At 43.8% G+C, this 20,813-nt stretch overlaps 1 protein-coding gene across 7 annotated transcripts in view; it reads right to left on the bottom strand.

The window, feature by feature from the left end:
• The window catches only part of si:ch211-51a6.2 (neurotrypsin), a 70,863-nt gene that overhangs the window by 29,733 nt on the left and 20,317 nt on the right, over positions 1-20,813 (bottom strand). For 6 of the 7 annotated variants that reach the window (XM_063070359.1, XM_063070358.1, XM_063070360.1 and 3 more), the window contains 5 exons: positions 16,826-17,068; positions 8,725-8,863; positions 4,526-4,704; positions 4,194-4,341; positions 1,222-1,400 (listed from right to left, as the gene is read on the bottom strand). In XM_063070359.1, the coding sequence (XP_062926429.1) occupies positions 1,222-1,400; positions 4,194-4,341; positions 4,526-4,704; positions 8,725-8,863; positions 16,826-16,892 (712 nt within the window). In that variant the 5' untranslated portion in view covers positions 16,893-17,068. Of the gene's footprint in view, positions 1-1,221; positions 1,401-4,193; positions 4,342-4,525; positions 4,705-8,724; positions 8,864-12,021; positions 16,736-16,825; positions 17,069-20,813 lie in introns of those variants that run through there. The other variant, XM_063070361.1, reaches the window with a different exon arrangement.

Below are 20,813 nucleotides of genomic sequence, written 5' to 3'. Positions count from 1 at the left end.
TTCTAAATCACAAAAATAAATAGATAGATAAATTAAAAACAGGGCAAAAAAAGGAATAACAAGGCAGTATTCACGGGTTCAGGACTGTTTAGAGGGGAAGAAGCTGTTCCTAAAACAGGCACCTTGAGATCTAACTCCCACAGATACAGGGACGAGCCAGAGTGGGGGTTGCTTGTGAAAACAATGTTTTTGTTGGCTTGGTACATAATGAATATTATCTAGCTTGAACATAGAACAGCACAGCACAGGAACAGGCTCGTTGGCCACAATGTTGTGCCAAACCAAATAAATTAATAATCAAATGGCCAAGTAAGCTAATCCCTTCTGCCTGTACAATGTCCATATCCCTTCATTTCCCTTACATCCATGGCCTATCTAAATCTAAATATTTCTTAAAAGTCCCCAGTGTTTCTGCCTCTAATACCACCACCCCCCACCCCCAGCCAGTGTGATCCAGGCACCCAACACTCTGTGTGAAAAACTTAACTCTCACATCTCCTTTGAAATTACCCCCTCTCACCTTAAATAAATGCCCTCTGGTATTAGATATTTCAAAAAACATAAACTTTGGGCAGTTTCTTTAATCTTGACGTTTAATAACTTTTTTCACATCTGGTTGTCTTCAAGAGTTCCTGTTCTACCTGTCAACTTCCACGTTGTTGTCACTGCTGTCTCTCGGCGGTGGTTTGAAAATAATAGAACACCGTGTTTTCCTGGATTTTCTCTCGGCTTTGCAGGTTATGACATCATTGGCGTGAATGTTCTCCTTCAACAAAAACCTGACAGAATGCAGGCACTTTCATTGTGAGATGTTTACATGATCGTTCAAAGGAGGGTAATAAAATAAAGACTGAAATTAAGTCAGATGAGATTTGACAAATGACCAAAATCCCAATCAAACAGGGAGGGTTCAAGGACGGTTCATTAACAAGTAGACACACTATCTACATGACCTTTTGGTAATCTGATTTCCTTATCTCAGAGGCAGAGCAGCATTTTACCCAAAGACAGCTGGATCACTTAATTTTCAGAATCAAAATAGGCTCCTGTCTAAAGCACGAGTTCCACACTAGTAGCGATCTATTTAAAGAGTTTTAATTTGTCCAGAGGACATGAAGATCTCTGCTGTGGTCATGAAAAAATAGTGTGCTGGTTAAACAGAAGAACAGGAATTTATTTAATTCAGCAGTTTACAAGCAACACAAGTAACTCTTGAGGTACCTCTGAAAGGGTCGCAGGAGACACCAGCATCCTCCGTGTGGTCACAGTTGTGCTCTCTCCAGTTACTCTTCCTGCACTCATCTATAGATAACTCATTGCCTGTGCATTCAACATCATCCAGAAGGATTGGACCTGACCCTTGCCCAAAGTGAGACCACATCCAAGACTTGGCTGTCCCACTACAGAGGAAGAAAGAATCGTATAAAGAAACTGGCAGAAACTTTTGTAACGTCCCATTTAGAGCACAGAAAATAGAACAGTGCAGCACAGTACAGACCTTTTGGGCCACAATGTTGGGCCGAACTTTTAACCAACTCTAAGATCAATTTAACCCTTCCCTCAAACATAGGCCTCCATTCTTCTTCTCCTATATCTTAGGGTCTTATTTTTCTATCAGCAATGTGCCTACCTAAGAGCCTCTTAAATGTCCCTAATGTATCTGCCTCTCCCACCACTCCAGGATGGACATTCCAGCAGCCGCCACTCTGTGTAAAGAACTTACCTTTGACATTCTCTCCATACTTTCCTCCAATCACCTTAAAATTATGCCCCCTGGTTTTAGCCTGGGAAAAAGGCTCTAACTGTGCACTCCATCTGTGCCTCTCATTATCTTATACAGCTCTATATCTCTCTAAATAGACCATCAATTATATAATTCCCACTATAGCCTGTAAGAAACTTGTATGTTAACCCCGTGACCACGTGGGTTTCACTCTGGTGCTTCCGTTTCCTCCCATATTCCAAAGATGCATGAGTTAGTTAGGGTCAGTGTAGTTGCCAGAAGTCTGGTGACATTGCGGGCTGTTCCCAGCACATCCTTCGACTGTGTTATCGCAAACAAGGCATTTCAATGTACATGAAGATAATCTTTATCTTTATGATCACATTTACTTTAGCATTAAATAACCATCCAGATCCACACTACCATAGACATCCTGCTCTTTCCCACATTGTAGTCCACAGTATCCATTATAATCCACACTGCCATAGACACAGAACTCTTTCCCACATTATAGTCCACAGTATCCATTATAATCCACACTACCATAGACACAGAACTCTTTCCCACATTATAGTCCACAGTAACCATTATAATCCACACTGCCATTGACACAGAACACTTTCCCACATTATAGTCCACAGTAACCATTATAATCCACACTGCTATAGACACAGAACTCTTTCCCACATTATAGTCCACAGTAACCATTATAATTCAAGCAGCATGAAAGGCAGAAGAAAACACCTTGATCCATTCAGAAACTTTAAGCCTGATTTTAATTCCACCGGGTTGACATAGGGGAGGTGGTGGGGGGGGGTGGGGGCGGTGAGAAGTTAACATAGTGATCACCCTTGGTACCAACATCATCCTGTTCTTCCAGCAATTTGATCCCCAGAGGGGCTTTTGGGAATGTGTATGATGTCAAATAGATTGGCAAACAGCCTCCTGTCAGCAGACGTCCAGGTGAGAGAGTTAACAAGCCATGCCTGTTGCTGACATGGCTACTCAGCTGACATGTACAGATGTGTCCAGTGGTAGGAAATCCCCAAATCTAGCAACTGCAAATATAAGGTGGTCATTAAATATATTGTAGCCATTGTAAATTGGAGGACAGCTTCGCTGAGCACCTCCACTCCATTCTCCACAAGCAGAACTTCCCAGTGGCCAAACATTTTAATTCCCATTCCCATTCCGACATGTCGGTCCATGGCCTCCACATGCCAAAATGAGGTCATCCTCAGTGTGGGGGAGTAACATCTTATATTCTGTCTGGGTAGCCTCCAACCTGATGGCATGAATATCGATTTCACCTTCTGGTTAAACAAAAATCCCTCCGCTCCCCTCTTCATCTAATCCCCACTTTGGCCTTTTACTTCTTCTCACCTGCCTATCATCTCCCCTGGGTCCCCTGCTCCTTCCCATCTTCCTATGGTCCACTCTCCTCCCCTATCAGATTCCTTCTTCCCCAGCCCTTGATCTTTCCCACCCACCCGCCTTCACCTTCTAACTAGCCTTTTATTGTTTGCATGATTTGTTTTTTCTCTCTTTGTGCATTGGGTGTTGGTCTTTTCTGTGGCTTCCTGTAAGGTTGTAAAATTTATACATACTTTGATAATAAATGTAGTTTGAACTTTGAATTCCTATCCCTCCCCCCCCCCCCAACCTTTTTACTCTGGTGCCTTCCCCCTTCTTTTCCTGACCTGATGAAGGGTCTCGGCCTGAAATATCGACTGTTTATTCATCTCCATAGATGCTGCCTGACCTGCTGAGTTCCTCCAGCATTTTGTGTGTGTTGCTCTGGATTCCCAGCATCTGCAGACTTTCGCATCTTTATGACATGAAATTTGTTGTTTTGCAGCATTACAAATACATATAAACTACAAATTGCAAAAATATATAAATTGTGAAAAACAAAAGAAATAATAATAATTCATGAACCATTCAGCAACTTCAGGGCAGAGGGAAGAAAGCTGGTTCTAAATTATTAGACCATAAGATTTAGGAGCAGAAGTAGGCCATTCAGCCCATCAAGTCTGCTCTGCCATTCAATCATGGGCTGACCCACTTCATCCAGTCATCCTCACACCCCTGCCTTCACTCCATACCCTTTGATGCTCTGGCTAATCAAGAACCCATCTATCTCTGCCTTAAATACACCCAATGACTTGGCCTCCACAGCCGCTCGTGGCAACAAACTCCACAGATCTACCACCCTCTGACTAAAGTAATTTCTCCGCATCTCAGTTCCAAAAGGACGTTCTTCAATCCTGAAGTCTTGCCCTCTTGTCCTAGAATCCCCTACCATGGGAAGTAACTTTGCTGAGTATGGCATGAATTCTAACTGTTGGTGTTGACCTTGTTATGAAATGTTAACAAGCGGATGGACATTAGAAGCACTTTCCTTGAGGCTGGCTTGGCCTTATTTACATGTTCAATAAAGCCAGTGTGAAATTTTAAACAGTCATCGCACCTTAAACCCAGCTGCCTACAGACAACCTCAGCATCGAGATCATCCCATTGGTCGTCACAGACAGTTCCCCACTGTCCATCATGGAAGACTTCTATTCGTCCTTCATGGTGCTCCTTCCCTCCAACGAGGCGAATGGGCATCACTGAACCTGCACTTGAAGAAAGCAAAGAGAGCATTTTTAAATGTGGTGACTTCAGCATCAACACGTTGGACATTGACAAAGCCCCACCCAATGCAACCATCACATTTGCCTTCATTACTATCTCAGTGGTTCGTGCTTTTAAACGCACTCACTTGTTCACATGACCCAGGAGGTGACTTCCAAATTTTACCTTCTGGCGGTCCACATACAACTCCAGCGTCATGGTGATGTCCACAGATGCCTTCTGTGGCTGTGCCATTTCTGCATTGTACCAAGGCTGCCTCGTCCCCATGGCAGTGAACCGCAGTCATGTGTACAGGGCCCTGTCCAGACCCAAAGAATGAATTCGTCTTCCCGACACCGATCTCACTGTGATTGGAAGTGGAAGAGTGGAAAGGGAGGGGGAGTGGGGTGGAAGGGGTTAAAGGGAACAAAGTTCAAAGTAAGTTTATTAGCAAAGTACATAGATATCACCCAGAGATTCATTTTCTTGCAGGCATTCACCGTAGATGAATGAATCAAAGGAAAACTACACACAAAGACTGACAAACAACCAATGTGCAAAAGGAGACAAAATGTGTAAATACAATTAAGTAACAAAATAAATAATATTGAGAATATGTTTTATAGAGCCGCGAAAGTGAGTCTGTCAGTTGTGGAATCAGTTCAGTGTGGAGGTGAGCGAGGTTATCCATGCGGGTTCAGGAGCCTGTTTGCTGAAGGGTAGTAACTGCTCCTGACCCTGGTGGTGTGGGTCCCGAGGCTCCTGTACCTCCTGCCTGATGGCAGCAGGGAGAAGAAAGAGTGGCCTGGATGGTGGAGACAGTAAATTAAAGGAAGAAGGAAAGAATCAAGGCAATGATAGAGCAGGTAAAGGAAGTGATGAGGTGAATTGTTTGTCCTGTATGATATGGTGCTAATTTTCTCTCTATCCTATTTCCAGTGCGCTGATTAACAATTGTTTTGCCTCAGCTGTTAATATTTTTTTAATAAATAAAGTAATGAGCTAAAAAAAAAAGCAGGGGAAAGAAGCCTGATGATTTACCAGGCTAACCCTGATAACATTTCCCTAGATTATTTTTATTGAGTTAGTGGTACAGAGCAGAGTAGGCCCTTCTAACCCTTTGAGCTGCCCCAGCAACACCACAAGCCAGATTTAACCCTAAACTTGTCACACGACAACTTACAATGACCAAGTAACCTACCCGGTACATCTTTGAAGTGTGCGAGGAAACGGGAGCGCATGTTCCATGAGGAGGGTGTACACAGACTCCTTACAGAATGGCCCCGGAATTGAACTCTGAACTCCAGAATGCGCCAAGCTGCAATAGTGTCACACTAGCCGCTACGCCGCTGCGGAGACCATGATTCTAATCCAATTTTTATCCTGTTGGTGATCACAGGGCTCTGGAAATGAGCACACTGAATGAAGACCCGAAACTTCCATGATTCCACCAAAATTCAAGCACACCAATTTGATTATCCCTGTGGTATCGAGGTTAATTTTATTTGTCACATGTACGTAGAAGCATACAGTGAAATGGGTCAGCAAGGATTGTGCTGGGCAGACTGTGGCATCAACATAGCTTGACCACAATTCACTAATCCTAACCCTACGTCTTTGGAATGTGGGAGGAAACCAGAGCACCCGGAGGAAACCCACAAGGTCATGGGGCGAACATTTAAACTCCCTGCAGACAGCGGCAGGAATCGACCCTGACACTATAAAGTGATGCGCTAACCCCTGCACTACTGTGCTGTCCGGTAACAACTATTGCAATACTAGAGATCAACAAACCTCTCCCAAAATATCACTGCACCTTACAGCTTCCTAAATCAGGTACTAAAAACTTTAATTCACAATTACTGAAAAATACCTTAAAGAAGGTCAGCTTTAAAATAGTTATAGATTCGACAGTAGAAGATACACTAGCAATGTCATCTCTCTCTGTCACATTCTGCAATTACTTTCTAATAGCTATTAAAGTTTTGCATTTATATAGCTTTTGGAATCTTCAAAGCCGTAAACCGAGAGACTCTGCAGATGCTGAAATCCAGAGTAAAACACACACAAAATGCTGGAGGAATTGATGAAGATTCTGATGAAGTGCCGGAGTCCTGATAAAGGGTCTCGACCTGAAACGTTGACTCTTTATTCCTCTCCATAGATGCTGTCTGATCTGCTCAGTTCCTCAATGAATCAAAGTGCCAAGAAGCTAATCAGCTTTATTCACTGTGGAAGAAACACAACAGCCATCTTGCGCATAGTAACTCATGCAAGAGCCATTGTGGAATGACCTGATAATGTTTCTTTGTTACTGATTGATGTATCAATATTTGCCAAGACGCTGATGCTCTTCTTAAAATTAAGTGACCTAGAAGCTTTTATGCTCAGAATGCCTCCGTTTAGCTTCTCGGCTGCAACACAGCACCTCCAATATGTAACATTCCTTCCGCTCTGTATCTGAGTGCCAGACCAAACTTCTACGCCCTAGTCTCCAAAGAGGGAGTTAATCTCCAGTTTATCATCACCTTTCATACTTCTGTGGCTAGACTCTGAACTCGTCTGGAAACGCTGCCAAGTTCTAATGACTATAACTGTGAAAAATTGGTACCTTCAATCAAGGGTGCGTCCTTTATTTGTGCTAATGTAATGATCTCATATATCCAATCTACCTACTTACATCTCGTATGTAAATACATAGTAATGACTCTGCCACAGAAGAGTTTATGGAGCTGTTCAAAAACTTTCCCTCTTGTTCTCTCCTACCTTCTTCACCTTCTCTTCATCGTCTAATGATTGGCCTTGAACTTGTTCCTGTTCTGATGAAAGTCATCAGTTTTGTCAAACCTGTGTGCTTGGTGAGTCCTTAATCTCTAATCAAGTCCAATGTAGACTTGCAGACTGATAAATATGAGAATCAAGATTAAAATTTAAGATTCAAGATTGTTTAATGTCATTTCCAGTACACAAGTACACAGGAGAAAGAAATAATTGTTACTCCAGATTTGATGCAGCACAAAAAACACAACAAGATAAAGAACACAATAATAATAAAAAATACAATAAATAGAAATACATAACATAGCTTGTACACATAGATTGATTCTACCCCATAAAGTGACACTAGGGACAGGAGTGTCTATACATAAGGTGACTCTGATAGGAAATGATAAAGTAGTGGTGCTAATGGGTGTAGAAGGGTGGGTTAGTGGATTGAGGTGTTGAGATGTTGCTAGGGGAAAGTAACTATTTTTGAGTTTGGTGGTCCTAGCATGGATGTTATGTAGCCTCCTCCCTGATGGGAGTGGGACAAACAGTTCATGAGCAAACAGGGCGTATAGGACCCTTCATGATGTTACAGGCTTTTTCCAACCAGTACAAGCTCAAAGGAAGCGTCCATTGTCTATTCTAGGACTCTTAACAGACCAGCTGTGGGACTGTCTCTGCACGTTGTTGTAACCGAGGATTAGTCTCACAATACATTGTGATAGTTTGACATTTGTAAAGATCAATTAATACAATTACTGATTCCTCTTTAAATAAACTAGTTTAACTTAATTTACGAATTTAATTCAGTCACTGTTATTTCCTGTATCTACTTTGTACTCTACTTCAGGCATGTATGGGTGTCTAGGACATCTGATGAAGGGGCATGTTGTGTCCATTCTGGGGCAGTTCACTAACCTTTGGTTTCTACAGACACTCAGCTCTCGTCTGTGCTTCCAAGTGGCTGTTTGCATGTGACAGCGGCCACACCTCAGTACACCGCTTTGACTGGCAGGCTACACCAGGAGAGGGCAGCTGTAGGCCCCATACCCTGGTGAGACAGAGACACGCCCATCCCAGCACATGAAGTCATGGGCGGGTGAGATCAACTGTCTCATCCAACACCCAGGAAGGTGGTTTTGCTACACTCCATGGAGAGCGGAGAGCATGAATAGGCACAGAAAAAGTCATGGTCACCCACTGAAAACAGGCAAGTATGTGAAGACTATTCATACCACCAGACCTAGACTTCCGAGGTCGAGACAGTGGAACTACCCAGTGCAACAGCTTTTCCAATTTAAAAGCTCTCCTCCACAGGTTTCCTGTCATCGATGAATATGATGGACAACCACTATATTACACTACCCAACTTCAAACAGATCTTTCATTTAGAAAGGATGAAGGAAATCACATGACAAATACTTCAACACTTTAATCAACAGGCGGTAAAGGGTTCAAAATTAATTTAAACACTTCCTGCTGTGGGAGATTTAGATCACATTAGTTAAACAGTCAGTAGTTTGATGCCAAGATCTGTACATTGTTCAGAAGTTTTTGCACAATCGTAGCAACGACCTTATTGAGGGTAATTACTGGATGTGCAGTTCCAACACACATACCTCAAGCCCAGCTGCCGGCAAACCACACTGGCATCTCTGTTGTCCCAGTTCATGTCACAGACAGTACCCCACTGTCCTCTGTGAAATATCTCCACTCTTCCCTCATGTTGGTTGGCTCCTCCACTCAATCGAACGGCACCTGAGAAATACAAGGAAAGCACAAATTGATTTTTCTCCTTTGAGAAGACAGTTACTTTCCCCAAGTAATAAGTATGATCAACAGCTCCACTCACTAACCCACCCCTCTTTTTCTGTCCTCCACTCTGGCTTCTTGCCTCTTCTCCTCAGCTCCCCAAGGGTCCCCTCCTCCTACTCTTTCTCCTATGCTCCACTCTTCTCCCCTATCAGATTACTTTCTCCCCAGCCTTTGTCTTTCCCAGCCATCTGGCTTCACCCTATCACCTTCTAACTATCCTACTTTTCCTACCCCCCCCGCACATTTTCATTCTGGCATCTTCCCCCTTCCTTTCCAGTCCTGAAGAAGGGTCTCGGCCTGAAGTGTCAGCCTGAAAATCCATTTCCATTGATGCTGCCTGACCTGCTGAGTTCCTCCAGCATTTTGTGTGTGTTGCTTTATCATCTCCTGTCAGAGTCACCTTACGTACAGGCACTCCTGTCCCTAGCGTCACTTTATACAATCTCATACAATCAATCTATGTATATAAGCTATATTATGTATTTATATTTGTTCCTTTTCATGCTGTATTGGAGTCGGAGTAACAATTATTCTGTTCTCCTTTACTTTTGAACTGAACTGAAATATGCCTTTTGATATTGTGTTTGTATTCTGTTTTTGCTCTTTTTGGAGCCATTTGTGGTTTTTTTCTGCATAGTGGGAGGGGATTTGATGTTTGATATTTTTCTTTGAACGGGTTGGTTCTATGGTTCTTTGTTTTGTGACTGTCTGCGGGGAAGACGGATTTCAGGGTTATTTACTGCATACCTACTTCGATAATAAACGTACTTTGAATCTTGAATTTTTGAATCTTTTAATTTGTGTACTGGAAATTACATCAAACATCAGGGAGGAAGCTAAGTAGCATCCATGCCAGGACCACCAGACTCAAAAACAGGTACTTTCCCCAAGCAGTAAGGTTATCAGCACCTCCACCCACTGACCCACCTCTCCACACCCGCAACCACCACTACTTTATCATTTCCATAAGACCATAAGATATTGGAGCAGAATTAGGCCATTTGGTCTATCGAGTCTGCTCCACTATTTTATCATGGCCGATCCAATTTTCCTCTCAGCCCCAATCTCCTACCTTCTCCCTGTATCCCTTCAGACCCTGACTAATCAATAATCTATCAACCTCTGCCTTAAATATACATTAAGCCTTGGCCTCCACAGCTGCCTGTGGCAAAGAATTTCACAGATTCACCACAGAAATTCTTCCTCATCTTCATTCTAAAAAGACACCCCTCTATTCTGAGGCTGTGTTCTCTCTTAGACTTTCCCTCTATAGGAAATATCCTCTCCACATCCACTCTATCAAGGCCTTTCACCATTTGATAGGTTTCAAAAAGGTCACCCCTCATCCTTCTGAATTCCAGTGAATACTGGCCCAGAGCCATCAAACATTCTTCATATGATGAGCCATTCAATCCAGGAATAATTTTGGTAAACCTCTTTTGAACCCTCTCCAGTTTCAGCACATCATTTCTAAGGTAAGGGGCCCAAAACTGCTCACAATACTCCATGTGAGGCCTCACTGGTGCTTAACAAAGTCTCAACATTACATCCTTGCTATTATATTCTAATCCTCTTGAAATGAATGCTAACATCACATTTGCATTCCTCACCACAGACTCAACCTGCGAATTACCCTATAGGGAATCTGCACAAGGGCTCCCAAGTCCCTTTAGGCTTCAGTTTTTTTTTTGTATTTTCTTTCCATTTACAAACAGTCAAGACTTCTCCAACTTCCGCTAATGCCTCACCTCCCCCTCGTACCCCATCCGTGATTTATTTGTATACACACATTCTTTCTCTCTCTCTCCTTTTTCTCCCTCTGTCCCCCTCACTATACCCCTTGCCCATCCCCTGGTTTCCCCCCCCCTCTCTTTTCCTTCTCCCTGGGCCTCCTATCCCATGATCCTCTCATATCCCTTTTGCCAATCACCTGTCCAGCTCCTGGCTCCATCCCTCCCCCTCCTGTCTTCTCCTATCATTTCAGATCTCCCCCTCCCCCTCCAACTTTTAAATCTCTTGCTAGCTCTTCTTTCAGTTAGTCCTGACAAAGGGTCTCGGCCCGAACCGTCGACTGTACCTCTTCCTAGAGATGCTGCCTGGCCTGCTGCGTTCACCAGCAACTTTTATGTGTTTTGCTAACCTTTTTATTTCTTCTGCCAAAGTGCATGACCATACACTTCCCAACACTATATTCCATCTGTCATTTCTTTACCCATTCTCCTAATCTGTCTAAATCCTTCGGTAGCCTCTCTACTTCCTCAAAACTACCTGCCCCTCCACCTATTTTCTGCAAACTTTGCAACAAAGCCATCAATTCCATCATCCAAATCATTGACATATAACGTAAAAAGAATTAGTCCCACAAAGACCCTGTGGAACACCACTAGTTACCAGCAGCCAACCAGAAAAGACTCCCTATTCCCACACTTTACCTCCTGCCAATCTGACACTGCTTTATCCATGCTAGAATGTTTCCTGTAATACCACGGGCTTGTAGCTAGTTAAGCAGCTTCATGTGTGGCACCTTGTCAAAAGCCTTCCCGTCAGAGTCATCTTACTGTACAGGCACTCCTGCGCCTAGAGGCACTTTATGGACATACTCAATCTATGTATATAAGGTATCTTATGTATTTATATTTATTGTGTTTTATTATTATTATTGCGCTATTTATCTTATTTTTTTTGTTCTTCATCGGATCAGGAGTAACATTATTTCATTCTCCTTTACATTTGTGTACAGGAAATGACATAGAACAATCTTGAACCTTGAAAAAGTAACAAATTATGAAGCAAAATATCCTACATTTTAAAATAAATAGCTGCATCATTATTTAACATATGCATCAAAATATGTTAAATAATTACTGAAGGACATTAAGGAACTGGTATTGTTTACAAAACCTCTGGGATTTTAATCCACTAATGTACTGATTTTGTTTTTGTTTTACTTATCCATCTGACACAATGCATTTGCACACACAGCCAATGACAATTGACGGGGACAGGAGTTTGCATCTCATCACAACCATTGAACTGAAAAAGAATATCTAAAAGTCAGTGACTAATGACCATGAACCAGGGTAGACCTTACTGTTACTTACCCCGTGACTGGGTTGCCAAACCAGCAGAAATGGATCACTCAGTTGGAGTCTGGATTACTAGAACTAAGAAATTTTATTAAAGAAACAAGCAACACAGTACTCTAATCAAAAGGATAATAAATGCAACAGTTCAGCAATGATAAACACACATGTACACAGAATTAGGATAACAGGATCAATCAAGCTCTATCGTCGTCTAGGGGTAAATGACCAGTTTCAAAGTGACGCAAAGTTCAGTTCAATTGAATTCAGTTCAGTTCGCAGTAATCACTGCCGTGGGAGATGGACAGTGTGGGGGAAAGGAGAGAGAGAGCAAAACAGATGAATATTCAAACGGCTTCCACACAGACCTTCGATATTCTTCGCAGTCAGCTTTCGGGCGAGCCCTTTGTGATGTCATCTGAGGTCACCAACCGTGACCCCTCTGTTTCCAGATACGATCGTTTCTCTGCGGTGAACCTGGCACCCAGGCAAAGGCAGACACACACCAGGTTCCCGCCGATCGTGCCTTTCCACCCTGTGCGTCTATGGCTTGGTTCCGCGACCAGCCTTCCAAAACTTCCCACCGACTTATGGGAGACGCACCGCTTCCAGGGTCTCGTTACCTCGGGGTGTCGTGTGTGTCTTGCCTTAGCGAACCTGTCCCTTTTTATCCCCCTGCTGGGGTATCGCCTGTCCATCACTTCAAACAGTTCAGGGTTCAAAGGGGGAGCTGATCTTGACAGCTCTCCTTCCGTTAAACTCTCCCGTCCCTTCATTAACATCTCCAAATGCTGCTCCATTGTTTTCCTTATCTCTCTTTCTCCTGAAGACAGGTGGCAGACCAACTGCTGATCCCACTGGTGCCAGCACCGGACAGCTAACATCTTAATCTATGTGTATTCTCGTCACATTACACATTTAACAATAGGGCACCAAGGAGTGTGGGAGAACAGAGGGATCTGGGAATACAGGTCTATAATTCATTGAAAGTGGTGTCACAGATAGACAGGGTCATAAAGAAAGCTTTTGGTACATTGGCCTTCATAAATCAATTTACTGAGTATAGGAGATGGGATGTTAATGTTGAAGTTGTGTAAGACAGTGAGGCCTAATTTGGAGTATTGTGTACAGTTTTGGTCACGTACCTACATGAAAGATGTAAACAAGGTTGAAGGAGTACAGAGAAAATTTACAAGGATATTACTGGGTCTGGAGGACCTGAGTTATAAGGAAAGATTGAATAGGTTATGACTGTATTCTTAAAAACGTAGAAGATATTGCTTTGCACTGTTGTAACTATATGTTATAATTATGTGGTTTTGTCAGTTTTAGTCTTGGTTTGTCCTGTGTTTTCTTGTAATATCATTCTGGAGGAAAGTTGTATCATTTTTTAATGCATGCATTTCTAAATGACAATAAACTGAACTGAACTGAGATGAGAGGAGATTTGATAGAGGTATACAAAATTATGAGGGGTACAGACAGGGTAAATGCAAGCAGGCTTTTTCCACTGAGGTTGAATGAGGCTATAACCAGAGTTCATCGGTTAAGGGTGAAAGGTGACAAGTTTAAGGGGAACATGAGGAGAAACTTCTTCACTCAGAGGGTGGTGAGAGTGTGGAATGAGCTGCCAGCACAAGTGGTCCATGCAAGATCAGTTTCAACCTTTAAGGGAAGTTTGGATAGGTTCATGGATAGTAGAGATATGGAGGGCTACAGTCCCAGTGCAGGTCAACGGGAGGAGGCAGCTTAAATGGTTTTGGCATGGACTAGTTTGATTTTGTGTAATTTATGTTTTTCTTGTGAATGTTGCTTATATGATGATATAGCATGGATGTAATGTTGAACCTTGATGAGGCCTCACTGGTGAGCAGTTATGAAGGGTCTCAGCCTGAAACATCGATTATTTACTCTTGTCCATAGATGCTGCCTGGACTGCTGAGTTCCTCCAGCATTTTGTGTGTGTTGCTTGCATTTCCAGCATCTGCAGATTTTCTAGTGTTTGTGTCATTAACAAGGGGATCGCACCCCAGATGAGAATCTCCTGGGAGGCGAGTGGTGCTGCTTTAGTCAATAACCCATGAAGCAAGCCCATCCATCACCGGTCTAGCAGGAAGGCCCAGAACAATGCATTGTTCCAATGCTACACACAATAACTCCTTTCCCAGTCTGTTCAGAATCTACTTGGCTGCCCTTTGGATGTTATAATGCTTCTTGCTCTTTCCAAGTCACGCTCCACACACTTGGCAGAGAAGGAATGTTAGCCTTACTCACAGAACGTGCTAAAAAATTTTAATTCCTTCATGAAAGGGAGAGACTGGAGGCCAGAAGTGTACTCTCTAGTGAATGTACCATTCATATCAAACTTTGCTTAAATTCATGGCTATCAGTGTATCGCAGAAACTAGACTCCAATCCATGGACTCTGTCTGCATGTCTCGCTGCCTTGCTAAAGCAGGCGATATAACATACGTCCTGGACGTTCTCTCTTTGCCCCCCTCCCATTGGCCAGAAGATACAAAAGCTTGAAAGCATGTATTATCAGGCTCAAGGTGTTATATGGTTCCCTGGTATGATAAGATGAACTCTTGACTTCACAATCTACCTCATTGTAGCCTTGCACTTTCTGGTCTGCCTGCACAGCACGTTAACACTTTATTCTCTATTCTGTTGTTGCTTTCTCTTGTACTACCTGGCAGACCACAGTATGTGCGGCTTCAGAGCTGTGTATCAGACATGGCTATAAGCTGCACTGGGGTCCCACTGGGGTCCCACAGGGGTCTGTACTGGCTTCCTTCCCTGTATACCTCAGCCTTCAGATACAACACTGAGCCATGTCATCTGCAGAAATTTTCTGATGACTCAGCAATAGTTGGCTGTATAAAGGGAGGACAGGAGAATGAAGTGCCCTAGTGGAGGACTTTGTCAAATGGTGCAAGCTGAATCATCTGTGTCTAAGCCTGCATTGCTCCCTGTTACTATTGATGGTGAGGATGAAGATGTGATGAGGACCTACAAGTACCTGGGGCTGCACCTGGATGACTGACTTGAGTGGAGCACCAACACAGAGGCTGTGTACAAGAAGGGCCAGAGTTGCCTCTACTTCTTGAGGACACTGAGGTCCTTTGGAGTATGCTGGCCTCTCCTTCACATGTTCTACCAGTCTGTTGTCGCCAGTACAATCTTCTATGCAGTGGTGTTCTGGGGCAATGGCATCAACATGGGTGATGCCAACTGACTCAATAGACTGATTAGAAAGGCTGGCTCTGTTATAGGAGTCAAACTGGACACACAGGAGACTGTGGTAGAACAAAAGACCCTACAGAAAACCCTGGTAATTCTGGACAATGTTTCGCACCCTCTGCATGCCACCTTAGCTGAATGGAGGAGCACTTTTAGTAATAGACTAAGACAACAGTGCTGCTCCAAAGAGTGCGATATGAGGTCATTCTTACCCTCGGCCATTAGGCTCTATAATGAGCCAACCTATAGCCGGGGAAGTGATGACCCCCTCCTGTTAGACTGTTTGAGGCAACTTATTTTTTATTCTTTCTTACTTCTCTTCTAATATTTGTATACTTGCATATCTGTACACGTAATGCTGCTGTGACACTGTAATTTCCTTTGGAATCAATAAAATATCTATCTACTTGATGTACAAATGTGATGAAATTTTATGTGTGGATGGTATGCAAAAACAATATTTTTCACTCTACCATGGTACATGTGACAATGATAAACCAATTTACCAATTCAATTAACACCAATAGAAATCTCCTACATTAAACTTAATGTTCACACAGTGGCCACTTTATTAGGTACACTCGTACACTTGCTTGTTCTTACAAATATCTAATCAGCCAAACATCTGGCAAGAGCTTCGATGCATAAAAGCATGCAGACCAGGTCGAGGGGTTCAGTTGTTGTTCAGACTGATCATCAGAATAGGAAAAAAATGTGATCTAAGTGACTTTGACTGTGAAATGGCTGTTGGTGCCAGATGAGATGTTTGAGTATCTCAGAAACTGCTGATCTCCTGGGATTTCCACACACACAACAGTCTAGAGTTTACAGAGAATGATATGAAAAACTAAAGACATCCAGTGAGCAGCAGCTCTGTGTGGGGGAAATGCCTTGTTAATGAGAGAGGTCAGAGGAGAATGGCCGGACTGGATCAAGCTGACAGGAAGGTGACAGTAACTCAAGTAACCATGTGTTACAACAGTGGTGTGCAGAACAGCATCTCTGAATGCACAGCACATCAAACCTTGAAGCGGATGGGCTACAGCAACAGAAGACCACACTGGGTCCCACTCTGTACTAATAAAGTGGCCACTGAGTGTACACATTACTGTAAAACGTTAAGTAGGTGTGGTAAACCATGTATATAGGTTGTAAGTGGGTTCCCTGTCTGGACACACCCCTCTGCTGACTGCTCCTGTGGCTCCTCCCACAGACCCCTGAATAAAGGTGATTGTGTCACTGTTCCTCCTGTTCAGGACAGACATACAGCATGGACGTGGGTCCATTTACTGTTAATAAAAGCCTTTCAGTATTTACTCTACTTCCAGTCTTTTGGAGTAATTGATAGTGCATCAATAGGGATTAATTTCAATCATGGTTCTCAAATTTATTGTGTTGTCATCTTAAACAGAGCCCAAATTTCAGTCTTAAACCCTCACCACCTCCTACACCTGACATCTTGGAAGATCCTGGTGGAGAGAGCTGAGGCTACTGATCTCTGAGGATGCCATTGCTCGGCGCTGTGCAGCTGAACTGACATAGTTGTCCACAACGAGTGAACGGGAAGCAGAGCCCCTCACCGTGATTACAGTCGCACTCCGCCCAGCTGATTGAACCACTCTTCCTTCTGTAGAAACACCACGGCATCCCCACGCCATCGGGGCTGCGGCACAAGTTGTGGTTGCCCAGGCCCTTGTTGGGATACTGCTCGATGTAGTCTGGGAAATCTGTCCACTGCAGACACTCCTCGCCCGTCACAGTGAACGTTGCTGCCCCGGTGTAGTGGCCCAGCTTTGTGACACTGGCTGAACACTGGTGAGAAACTGTGGGAGCAATGCAAAAAGACAAAGAGTAAGCTGTTGTCCCTCCTCTACGAGTGGCCTTTATTTGTTAAGTGTATTCATTATTGTCACATGTACCGAGGTAGAGTGACAATCTTGTTTTGTGTGTCATCCCTACACATCATTTCATCACATCAGAGTTAGTACACAGGAAAACAATAACAGAATAACCAATCAAGTGTTACAGTCAAAGAGAGAATGCAGTGCCGGCAGAAAATAAGGGGCATAATGAGGTAGATCGAGAGGTCAGGAGTTCATACTTTCATTCTAAGGGATTGTTTAACAGTGAAATAAAAATTGCCCTTGAGACTGGTGGGAAGTCCAGACTTTTCTATCTTCTGCCTACCTGTGATACTGTGGCAGAGAGCGGAGATGGGAGTAACAGTAGGAGTCAGACACAGCTTTATCCCAGCCTCAGCGAGTGGCCAAAATACAAGAGACAAGCACAAAAGGCCACAGCACCTACAGCTCTGACACACCAACACACATCCCATACCTCTGACACACCAACACACACCACCTACACCTCTGACACACCAACACACACCACCTACACCTCTGACACACCAACACACACCACCTACAACTCTGATACACCAACACACACCACCTACAACTCTGATACACCAACACACACCACCTACACCTCTGACACACCAACACACACCACCTACAAATCTGACACACCAACACACACCACCTACACCTCTGATACACCAACACACACCACCTACACCTCTGACACACCAACACACATCCCATACCTCTGATACACCAACACACAACACCTACGCCTCTGATACATCAACACACAACACCTACGCCTCTGATACACCAACACACACCACCTACACCTCTGACACACCAACACCCACCACCTACAACTCTGATACACCAACACACACCACCTACAACTCTGACACACCAACACACACCACCTACAACTCTGATACATCAACACACACCACCTACACCTCTGATACACCAACACACACCACCTATATCTCTGATACACCACCTATATCTCTGATACACCACCTATATCTCTGATACACCAACATACACCACCTATGCCTCTGACACACCAACACACACCACCTGCACCTCTGATACACCAACACACACCACCTACACCTCTGACACACCAACACACAACACCTACACCTCTGACACACCAACACACACCACCTGCACCTCTGATACACCAACACACACCACCTACACCTCTGACACACCAACACACAACACCTACACCTCTGACACACCAACACACACCACCTACAACTCTGATACACCAACACACACCACCTACAACTCTGACACACCAACACACACCACCTACAACTCTGACACACCAACACACACCACCTACAACTCTGATACATCAACGCACACCACTACACCTCTGATACACCAACACACACCACCTACACCTCTGACACACCAACACACATCCCATACCTCTGATACACCAACACACAACACCTACACCTCTGATACATCAACACACACCACCTACAACTCTGACACACCAACACCCACCACCTACAACTCTGATACACCAACACACACCACCTACAACTCTGACACACCAACACACACCACCTACAACTCTGACACACCAACACCCACCACCTACAACTCTGATACATCAACACACACCACTACACCTCTGATACACCAACACACACCACCTACACCTCTGATACACCAACACACACCACCTACACCTCTGACACACCAACACACATCCCATACCTCTGATACACCAACACACAACACCTACGCCTCTGATACATCAACACACAACACCTACACCTCTGATACACCAACACACACCACCTACACCTCTGACACACCAACACACAACACCTACACCTCTGATACACCAACACACACCACCTACACCTCTGACACACCAACACACACCACCTACACCTCTGATACACCAACACACACCACCTACGCCTCTGACACACCACCTACACCTCTGATACACCAACACACACCACCTACACCTCTGACACACCAACACACATCCCATACCTCTGATACACCAACACACAACACCTACGCCTCTGATACATCAACACACAACACCTACACCTCTGATACACCAACACACACCACCTACACCTCTGACACACCAACACACACCACCTACACCTCTGATACACCAACACACAACACCTACGCCTCTGATACATCAACACACAACACCTACACCTCTGATACACCAACACACACCACCTACAACTCTAACACACCAACACACACCACCTACACCTCTGACACACCAACACACACCACTACACCTCTGATACACCAACACACACCACCTACGCCTCTGACACACCACCTATATCTCTGATACACCAACATACACCACCTGCACCTCTGACACACCAACACACACCACCTACACCTCTGATACACCAACACACAACACCTACACCTCTGACACACCAACACACATCACCTACGCCTCTGACACACCAACACACACCACCTACAACTCTGATACAGCAACACACACCACTACACCTCTGACACACCAACACACAACACCTACACCTCTGACACACCAACACACACCACCTACACCTCTGATACACCCACACACTCCCCCTACACCTCTGACACACTAACACACACCTCCTATAGTGCTGGTTTCTCCAAATCGCACATAGAATATCTGTACAAAATATTTTTTTTTCCTGAACATGTAGTGTTTAAATTTAATGAAAAATGGGGATTTAAAAGATACCACTTTCAACTCCAGACACATCCTGTACGAGGTATCAGATTACTGAATTAGAGAAATGTCAAATCACATCAAGCAGCCTACAAGCAATCTCTATGCTCTGGCTGTTTGACTTACAGAAATTCGTCCTTACAGAATTCACTAAATCAAGAATCTGAGACACAGAATCAAATTTGCTCTCACAGTTTTTATGTAAAGATGTAAAGAAATACACAAAATAAATTATTTTTCCTCCTTTTTCTTAACACATGCACAGACAATGGCAATGTGGAAATGAGATATAGACCATTTTCAAGAAGCACCACATTGCTCTAATATCAGGGTTACAGCTATAGAATGCTTTTAAGATAGAATTTACATTGACATTGGATTACTGTACCACATTGTCAGGGTACTGTAAATTAAATTCAATAAAATACATAAGAACATGCATTAAAATTGATACATATCTTGCCCAAGGATTCAATATGATTATGGTTGATCTACCCCAGGCGCCAGCTCCTCTTCTGTGCCTGTGGCCCATTACTTCCTGAAAATATAGTCAGTGGGAGAGAGTGGATAGGCTAGGCTTGTTTCCCCGGAGCGAGGGGGGCTGAGAGGTGACCTGATTAAAGTATACCAGATTATGGAAGGCATAGGTAAGATAGAGAGTCAACACTTTACTCCCATGGTGGTGGGGGAGCCTAGGACCAGAGGGCACAGCCTCAGACTAGGGAAGTCCATTTAGAAAAGGGATGAAGGGAAACTTATTTAGCCAGAGTGATAAATCAGTGGAATTCATTGCCATGGATGGCTATGGAGGCCAAGTCATTGGGTATGTATAAAGTGGAGGTTGATAGGTTCATGATTAGTGAGGGCGTGAAAGATTAGGGGGAGAAGACAGGAGAATGGGATTGAGAGGGATAATAAATCAGCCAGGCAGGAATTGTGGAGTAGACATGATGGGCCAAATTGCCTAATTCT

This window comes from Mobula hypostoma, chromosome 18 (genome assembly GCF_963921235.1).
Source record: "Mobula hypostoma chromosome 18, sMobHyp1.1, whole genome shotgun sequence".
Taxonomy (NCBI): Eukaryota; Metazoa; Chordata; class Chondrichthyes; order Myliobatiformes; family Myliobatidae; genus Mobula; species Mobula hypostoma.
This window is presented reverse-complemented; position numbering and strand designations above follow the sequence as displayed.